General features: G+C 35.0%; 1 protein-coding gene across 1 annotated transcript in view; it reads left to right on the forward strand.

The window, feature by feature from the left end:
* Positions 1-9,976, forward strand: part of LOC104917197 (spliceosome-associated protein CWC27 homolog) — a gene marked incomplete at its 3' end in the record, with an annotated part of 13,403 nt that extends 3,427 nt beyond the window's left edge. The window contains exons 4-10 of the mRNA XM_010728348.1: positions 219-331; positions 2,524-2,667; positions 3,367-3,465; positions 3,644-3,747; positions 4,732-4,801; positions 7,569-7,648; positions 9,939-9,976. Coding sequence (XP_010726650.1) covers positions 219-331; positions 2,524-2,667; positions 3,367-3,465; positions 3,644-3,747; positions 4,732-4,801; positions 7,569-7,648; positions 9,939-9,976 — 648 coding nt within the window. The remainder of the gene's footprint in view (positions 1-218; positions 332-2,523; positions 2,668-3,366; positions 3,466-3,643; positions 3,748-4,731; positions 4,802-7,568; positions 7,649-9,938) is intronic.
* Between the last annotated feature and the right edge of the window lie 40 nt (positions 9,977-10,016).

Consider the following 10,016-nt stretch of genomic DNA (forward strand, 5'->3'; position numbering starts at 1 on the left):
TTCCATACATATCATTAGTAATGCTTTGTAGATGAGGTAACGTACAGTCACACTGAGCTAGTCAATAGATGATCAGGCAGCTTTGTGGAAATGGCAGAATGCTGTTGTAGATTTTGTTTTATAGAACTCCAGTAACTGATACGTCTGCATAATCTCTTTGGAAGTGTGATCTTCAGATAACTTAAGTGTACTTAATATATTTTCTCTTTCTTTTTTAGAGTATTACAATAATACAATATTTCACAGAGTAGTGCCGGGTTTTATAGTGCAGGGAGGTGATCCCACTGGTACCGGTTCAGGTGGAGATTCAATCTATGGAGCTCCCTTCAAGGTACGTAGCTGTGTATCTTGTGCATATTGATGTTTGGTTAGTCTCTGTCAGTTGTCCTTCCTACTGTGTTAGGTTGTGAGTAAACAAATTTTGTAGAAGGAATGCAGTTTATTCGTAAGGAATGTTAAAGTTTATTCATATTCTGAATTTGCACATTTTTGAATGTGCATTTTAGAATTGAGCATTCTTAAAACTGTCTGTTCTAATTCTGTGATAAGTGTATAATCCTATTAACATTCACTTCAACAAAATAAAAATCGGAGAGAAAATTGTTCAGAGCAAGCATTTATGTGTTTTAACTTCATAAAGTTCAACAAGACTAAGTGCAGGGTCCTGCTCATAGGTTGAAGCAATACTAAGCACAAGTACAAGCTGGCAGAAAATGGTTTGAGAGCACCTGTGAGAAGAACTTAGGGTGCTGGTTGATGAGAAACTTATCATGAGCCCACAGTGGGAAATGAAAGAAAGCCAACTGTATCTTGGGCTACATCGAAAGATGGACGTGGTTGTTCTCTGCTCTGTCCACATGTGGCCCCTTCTGAACTACTTCATCCAGACCTAGGGCCCCCAGCACAAGAAAGAATATAGAGCTGTTGAAGCAGGTCCAGAGGAGACCACAAAGGTGATCAGAGGAGAGGAGCACATCTGTAAAGAATGGTTAAGGGTGTTGGGCTTGTTCAGCTTGGAGAAGAGAGGAATCTGCAGAGGCAATACAGAGACCTTCCAGTACCTAAAGGAGACCTACAGCAAAGCTTAAGAAAGATTCTTTGTCTGAGAGTGAAAGAAAAAGGGAATGTTTTGTACAGTAGATTTAGATTAGACATTAAAAAGAAATTCTTAACTCAGAAAGTGGTGAGGCAATGGAACAGATGGCCTGGAAAAGCTGTGGATGCATCATCCCTATTGAGTCCTTAAGGCTTGGATGGGGCTTTGGATAACCCAGTCTAGTGAGAGGTAACCCTGCCCATGAGGGGGATTGGAACTGGGTGATATATAAGGTCCCAAAGCATTCTATGGACCTTTGTGGAAAACTGAGGAGCAAAAATGAGAGTTGTTTATGTACATTTTACCTGGATTGGCAAAGGTCTTTGAATGTATATGTAGTCACTAGTGTTATTGATTATTGGCACATCACATCTCTTGATCAGGATCTTCAGATCGTAAGTGAAATTTCACGTGCACAGAAGCTGTGCTCTAGTTCTGGTTGAGTATTTCAGATAGGGTAAACATCTTTAGCTGGTGACTGAAGCTGCGTGACCTTTCTGGGCCTTCAGTCCACCTGCTGCAGTTGTAATGCAAATCCTGCATGTAATGCATATCTGCAGTTTGTGGGAGAGATTGCTACCTGAGCAGACTTCAAAACAAATACTTCTAATAGTGTAGTAACGACATTTCTTCAATGTAGTATTTTTGTTAGGTGTTAAAGCACTTAGACGTTTTATACTACTGTGTTTTACTCATACTGTGTATTATTCATCACTGTCATCTTCATTTGATGCCCTCTTCTGTCTTCTCATGGTTCTGAAGATGTTCTTCTTTTGGATTTAAGTAATACTGTACTATTGCAAAGTTTCTGAACTTCTGGTTATTTTACATGGATTAGGATTTCTGCTAAATGAAGCGGTTGACTAGAATAATGGTTTTACAAGAAATACCTGTAATGCAGTTACGATAAGAAGTGCTTTCTTTTTCTTTTTTTCTTTTTTCTTTTACTGTTGTATAGAGCACTAATTTCAACAGAAATAATGATTAATATTAGGCAATACTTAGAAAAAGGGGAAAGTTAATGTAGCAAAACTTAGTTTATCTTGAATTGTGTTTCTGTTGTGTATTGTGTATCTTCTATGTATCTTTTATTGTGTATCTTGTTTCTACTATTGGCATAGTTGCTTCTAAACTTTTTCTTCAGATTTTGTTAGTTGTTTTAGTTTCTGTTTGATTTAGTTTTTGTTTTGTTTAGAAATAATTTTGTTTGCTTATTTGTGTTATAGAAACTGAGAAGAAAAAATAGGCTAAAAAATTATTTCTGTTTTGAGCAGAAGTTTTAAATATAATCTTGTTACTAAGATATAAATGACCTTGGTTTTATTAATGTTTGAATTTTTAATTTATTTGAACTAACAGTTTGTTTTTTGTCAGTGTATGTTAATATAAATATATGGTAGTTAAATACTTCTTTTTATCTTTTCCAGGATGAGTTCCATTCACGATTGCGATTTAATCGAAGAGGACTTGTTGCTATGGCAAATGCTGGACCCCATGATAATGGCAGTCAGTTTTTCTTTACACTGGGTCGTGCAGATGAACTTAATAACAAGCACACAATCTTTGGAAAGGTCTGCTACACAGAGTAGTCTCAGTTTGAGTTTGCTAGAAGTATATGTTTCTCTATTATTGAGGGTTCTTGTAGTGTTGTTTTTGTTTGATATGCATGAAATTATTTTACTTCATTCTGAGCTGCCTGCATTCTGTCTGTGTCTCTTGGAAATGTTTCTATGGATTGTTGCCATCATTATCTACTCTGTTACTGTTTTTCTTCTGGAAAGAAGTGGTGTGTTGCCTTTTAAATCATCTCTTACTGGAAATACGATAACTGCTTTGCTAGTCTAATGCTAATAACATTATTTATTTATTTGCTTACATTTATTTGTAGGCTGTAATTACTCAAGGAAAGTCAGGAAAATAAAAAGCCTAAGATGAACTTACCACTTTCATGGTTTATTCAAAAGAAAATAAAGCTACAATTTTTGTATTTCAGTATTTTATTTTCCTGTTTTACAACTCCCAGAAAAATTTTGACATCTTCCTCTGCTCTCAGAAATGCACAATTTGCTACTTATGTTCTTTCAACTTTGCTGTTAATTTAAAAATGAAAGCCAAAACCATTGGTACGCTGTCCTTACTCTCTTTTAAATGCTTTATATGCCTATAGTATTTCCTGTATTACTTGTATTTTCAAATTCTTTACATAATAATTGCCTTGTGTTTTGCAGAAGTACTTAAGTACTTTCAAACCTTTTCTGTGCATTTGATAGGTTACTGGAGATACAATATATAACATGCTGCGGCTAGCTGAAGTGGAAGTTGACAAAGAGGAAAGACCACTCAGTCCACATAAGATAAGAAGTAGTGAGGTGGGTATGTTGTTCTTTATAACTTGTAGTTTTTAAATTATTTCATTTATATTACTAAGACAGCTGTGATCTAGTATGAAAACCTGGCATGTCTTTTATATATTGTTTTTAAAATATTGAGTCATTTAATTAACAGTGCTTATTAGGGATGTGACTGAAATATTCTTTTTTTTAAAAGGTTTTGTTTAATCCATTTGATGATATTGTTCCAAGACCAAATAGAAAGCTGAAGAAGGACAAACCAGAAGAAGAAGATAAGAAGCCCAAAGTAAAAGGCACAAAGTAAATACATGCAACATGAGCAGTAGTTAATTTTCTTTTACCCTGAAATAGCAGTTTGGTTGTTTTTTATTTGAAACAAAGGCTTAACAAAAATGCAAGAAGAACCTGCTCTAATGTTAGCAAAAAACCCTAACTGCTAAGAGATCATAGAGATTAATTGTTTTCAGTAGTTACTGTGCATCTGCTAAGCTATAGCTCTTTTGTGCAATAGTTTGTTGCAAAGGAGAGAGAATACAGTAGTGTAAGCCATGGGCAAGAAGAATATGCAATCATTTGTTACTGGGATGATGCAGAAGTTAATGCATGCTAGTAACTTGAGCGCAGTTCTTTTAAATTTTTAATTTATTTTATCAGCTACCACTTGTCTCCCATTAAAATGCTTTCAAATTTCAAATGATTTTTAAATGCATTCATTTAGGAAAGAAATTTGGTAGATTTACACATTTATGAGAAATAATAGGAATTCTGAACTATGTTCAGAATTCTTTTTGTTCTGTTGGACAGAATTAGATTCTATTACAACTAGCTGTTTCTAATACAGTGCTTAAATAATTTTGAAGAAAAACCCTTAAAGATCATTATCTCTTCTAAATACATTTGTGAAATTGTATTTGTGGTTGCTGCTTTCCTGAGCTGTTGCATCTTGAGAATTTTGTGTTTACTGCTGGAGTGTTGCTGTATTAAAAAAAAATAATAAACAGCTGTTGGCATTTATAAGTCTATGGGAGCTAGTCAAGGCAGAATTTTAAATTCTGTGTGACTTTAAAGTGACTTTAAAGTATTTTAGTTTGTAACTGTCCTGTTTGTTCTGTCCCAGGTATAGAATAGGAATGTTCCTCAACACTGGTAGTTTGTTGAATTGGTATGCTTAGCAGGAAAAAAAGTTAAACAAGATTACATACAAAAAGGAAATTGCATGTTTGAAGTTTATCAAATGTTAATTAAAATTAAGTTTTAATAGGAAATGTGTTTTCTCTCTTAAAGAAATTTTAACTTACTTTCGTTTGGGGAAGAAGCTGAAGAAGAGGAGGAGGAAGTCAACAGAGTTAGTCAGGTATTATACGGAATCATCCTCATTTTTATTTTCAACTTAAAATTGTCTTTTTTACATGCTAATGAAAAATTTTTAAGTCTTTGTATTGTTTTTACTTTTGTAGTTTAACTAATAATACTAGAAATTACCTTTGTTTTTATAATTCTACTGTTTTGATTTCTAAGTAAAAAAAAACCTTAGAATTTTTTCTTGTTTAGAAGGTGCCTTCAGTTACTGCATGATAGTGTTTATAGAAATGTAAAATGGTTCCATTTTTCGTAGTGTAAAGCTATTTCTGCTGTCTAACAAGGTAATAGGTACTTTTTCACTTCCTTAATTACAAGGATGTAATCTGATAGTAAAAAACTTGAGAGTTGAAATATGTCAACTTCTTCATTTCCAGGAAATTCTTAACTCTATTTTCTTATGTGAGTATATTCTGTACAAAGAATAAGGCAGTGTTATTGTGCGAAAATCAGCATGTTATTGTAACTAACTTAAAACAGTTAAATAAAAATAAAAACAGTTGCACTGTTGTGAATTATCCAAATTCACAGAACTTGGATGGTGTAGGTATTCTTTCATCTAATCTCCCTAATGGACTTTGCCAAATTACTTTAAAAATTTATTTGCAAATTGCTATCCACATTTCTACTATTGATCAAATTATTTCTTGAGAGCTCCAGACATTATAACTTACTTGTACACCTATTTCTGTTAGTGATGAGACTACATTATGCTAAGTTCAGTGCTGTCGTAATAAAAATTATCCTCAACCCTACAGTGAAGTACAGAGGACAGCAATGAGTGTTACAGTAAGATGGTGCCAGTTAGGTTAGTAGTAGAGGTTTATCACAGTATTTTAACTTTGATGCTTCCTTGTTTTGACTTAACCTGTCCAACTAACTGCTTACTTTCCTTAAGAGCATATTTGTCTGACGTTCTGCCATATGTGTCTGTTTTTCAGTATTGCATTCAACTTGTTTGCTGTGTCCTCTTTTACCCCAAATACTTGCTCTTCATTTTAAAATGATCTAGACAAAACATCTCTTTCATGACAAGCTCAGTTTTGGTGTTGTCATGCTGTGAAATTATTCTGTTAATTTTTGGGGGGTTGCCAAATGTGATAAAATTGCCAATTTAGGAAAGTCTGAAGGTAACTAATTAAGCAAAGCTACAATGTCTGTCCAAGGAGTCCATCCAGAATGCTAGGCTCAAGTATTCATCTGTTCAGGCAGTGTCTGGATTCACAAGCCTGAGTGGAAATGGTGCTTATGGGTAGAGCAGGTCCAGGTAAGACTCCTCAGGGCCACTGAAGTATATAGCATGCTTAGGGACCTGACAGTGCGGCCCCCACTGATTGTCACCTAGTGTTTAGGCTGAAGCTTTCGCTGTCCAAACTGCACATTTAATTGTCTGTATTTGTTTGGAGCAGTTTACAAAGGTGCTAAGCATTGTCATGTTTCGTAGAATCATAGAATTGCCAAGGTTGGAAAAGACCTCCAAGATCAACCTTTCCAATCATTCTCATACCATCAATATTTCCTCACTAAACTGAGTCCCTTAGTATAACTTCCACGTGTTTCTTGAAGATCTCCAAGGACAGTGACTGGCACCTCCAGTGTCTGACCACACTTTCAGAAAAGAAATTTTTCTTAACATCCAACTTGAATCTCTCCTGATGCAACTTGAAACCATTCCGTCTAGTCCCATTCCTAGTTATGTGAGAGAAGAGACTGACCCCTACCTTGTTACAACCTCCTTTCAGGTTATTGTAGAGAGATGCAAGATCTTCCAAGCCCACTCTTCTCCAGACTTAACAGTTGCAGTTCCTTCAGCCTCTCCTCATAAGTCTTGTGCTCCAGACCCCTCAACACTTTTGTTAATCTTCTCTGGATATGCTCCAGGGCTTCCATGTTTTTCTTGTAATGAGAAGCGCAAAACTGAACACAGTACTTGAGGTGAGACCTCACCAGTGCTGACTACAGAGGCATGATCACTTCCCTGCTTCTGCTGGCAACACTATTACAAGCCAAGATGTCATCGGCTTTTTTTGGCTACGTGGGCACACTTCTGGCTCATGTTTAGCTGAGCATTGACCAACACCCCTAGGTCCATTTCTTCCACACAGTCTTCCAGCCACTCTGTCCCAAGCCTGTAGTACTGCCTAAGGTTGCTGTGACCAAAATTGAGGACCCAGCCTTGATCCTGTTGAACTTCATCCCATTGGCCTCAGCTCAGCTATCCAGCCTGTCCAGATCCCTCTGATAGGCCTAATAGGATCAGGCAGATCAATACTTCCTCCCAGCTTGGTGTCATCTGCAAACTTACTGAGGGTGCACTCAATCCTCTTGTCCAGGTCATCAGTAAAGATACTGAACAGGAGAGGCTGCAATACCAACCCCTGGGGAGCACCATTCAAGCCAGCTGGATTTAACGCCATTCACCACCACTCTTTGGGAGTGGCCATCTAGCCAGTTTTTTACCCAAGAAAGAGTATTTATCTACTCAAACCCCCAGTTGCCAGCTTCTCTAGGAGAATGTCACAGAAGACAGTGTCAAATATAATATATAAGGAAGGTGTTTATAAATTAGAAGGAGATTTTATTATCCACACTATTACTGTCTTCCTACAGGGATTATGTTCTTCTGTAACTAGAAGTGTTTATGCTCACTGCTTGGGCTAAAACTAACGGGAAATAATTTTTTCCTTAGCATTGCCTTTTTCTCTATTCTCTCAAACACTGAAATTTGAAATTTGTAACCCTGTTTTTTTTTTTTTTAACAGAGCATGAAGGGAAAGAGTAAAAGTAGTCATGATCTACTGAAGGATGATCCACGTTTGAGCTCAGTTCCTGCTGTCAAAAGGTTAATATAAGTTTTCCACATTCCAGAGCAGATTTACTTTCAAGAATTTAGACCTGATGCAGTGATACTCAGTTTATGTCTGTCACTCTTTAAGAAAGTATGAAACGTTTTGCTGGATTGGATCAAATGTTCCTCTAACCCACTATGCAGTTGCCATCCAGCAGTGGGCATCCAGCAATGGGTGCCCAAGAAAGATGAAAAATAGGGCAAACGTATCGTTTTGCTGAATAGCCGTACAACCTCCAACTACTTTCAGCTCACAGAACTGACAGATTTTGATATGGTTTGTCTAATTAGGAACCCTTACACGGGCTCTCTTCGAAGTATTTATGCAGTGACCTCTTGTAATGTTTTTTTACATTTGCATCTTCCTGTCCTACATTTGCAGAAGGAAGTATCTCCTTTTTTGTTGTTGTTTTATTTTTTCTCTGTTTTGTGTTTTTTGTTGTTGTTGTTGTTTGTTTTTTTTGTTTTTTTCTGAAACATCATGGTGCCGACCTTGTTTGGTAATTTCTAATTCTTGTTTGGAAGAGACAGTGAGCAGCCAGTCCTTATATACCTGTTTTTACTACATTCCCTTCTTATGCCATTTCTTTTCCATCCAGAATCCTTAAAATCTTCTTAGGTTTTCTTTACACAAGAGTTCAGTATCCTTAGTTATTCTTGTTTCTCTTTTCTGATGTCCTTTCTGTTCTGAAATATCGTTTTGCTATTTTTTTATTTACATCTAAACAAATTGAAGATGGCATTTAAAGACAAGACTATATACTTGCATAAAGACGTCTTCAGTTTGTCCTCTGTTTATTTTTTTTAATACTTTTAATTTTCTGATTTGCTTTTTTAAGCCATTGTTTATACATTTTTAATGGAATTATCTCAGGATGATATTCAAAGAATTCATGATTAGTGCTGGTCAACTTCAAGCTTCTTGTCCTATTTGTGGAATTCTTTTTACATGTGTGCATAGCTTTACTTTTATGGACTTCAAATTTCATCTCACATTTTATTATCTTATATTTCTGTTTCTTCTGCTATTCATTAGTCTGCTCTTGTCTGTACTGTTCTGCGTAATGTAGTCTTTTTAAAAAAATGAGCAGTGTAGTTACTTGCCTGCTTTGTTATTGAGTGTGATGAACAACTCAAGACCAAGTATGCTATTGTGGAATAAATTAGTAATCTTCACTGCATGAAGTATTGGTTTGCTCCTGACTTTTGCTTCCTGTCTTATAACCTTTAATTTATTAGTGCAGAAGTTTTCTCTGTCATCTCAGAGCTACTTAGTTTCCTTAAAAACATTTGATTAGAGAATGTGTGAGAGCAAATGTAATAAAGCAGACAGCTCATCCACAGCCACATGTAGCCCCTTCAGAAAACTGCCAGAGGTTAATAAGACTGTTTCCTTTACTGACACAAAACCCACAAGTTATCTCATACTGTGCATCTTCTTGTTCGGCACTGATGTCAGAATTACAGAATTGTATTAATTCAAAATATTTTCTTAATACTTTCAAATGATTTTTTTAAGTTCTATTAAAAAAGAATTACTTCCGCAGAAAGTTTTTTATGTTAAATTCACATGTCAGTATAATGCAAATAAAACACCTACATAAAAAAGGCTTTCTTAAATACAGAATATTTGCCATGAAATGCTATGAATGTATAAATGAGATAAAAATCAACTATCTTAAGAGTGACTTTTGTTGTTTCTTTTTCTTTTCAACAGTACAGTGCAAACAGTAGGCAGAAAACAAGATGACATGCTCACTTATGTATATTCTCTGACTAAATTATTGTACAGTTAGTTAGGATTTTTGCTTGTGCTTGTAAGATATTACACCTAGATTGTGCCCATTAATTTGTTAGTTATTGGTCCAGATTGATTTCCAGGGCTATTTTATAGTGTTCTATTCACTTGCATAATCATAATATTTTCTTAATCAATACATCTTTTGACTTAACTTTTAAAAATAATTATAATAATTAGTATTGTTCCTCACCTTTGAAGCAACTGTATACTTTGTCTGAATATTTTGTCTGAATATGGTTAGTAATAGAATGTGTCTGTAGCAGATTGCAGTTTTATCCTATGATTTTAAACTTTTTATTTAGAGAAGATGATGACAAATGACAGAAAATACTATTGATTGGTAGTTTGATTAGAATGAATGTGAGGATGGTATAAATGACTAATTTGACTAAAATTTCAATTAGTTAAATTTTTATTAAAGAACTGTTTTAAACAGTATTTTAAGTCTTCTCTGCTATTTCAAAGTATTATTATTGTTTTTAGTGATGCATCAAATGAAGAGAGCTATTTGAGTGAGGTAGGTAATTTTTTAAATTATTATTTATTTTTACAGATAAGTTT

The sequence above is a fragment of the Meleagris gallopavo genome, unplaced genomic scaffold (genome assembly GCF_000146605.3).
Source record: "Meleagris gallopavo isolate NT-WF06-2002-E0010 breed Aviagen turkey brand Nicholas breeding stock unplaced genomic scaffold, Turkey_5.1 ChrUn_random_7180001957417, whole genome shotgun sequence".
Lineage (NCBI taxonomy): Eukaryota > Metazoa > Chordata > Aves > Galliformes > Phasianidae > Meleagris > Meleagris gallopavo.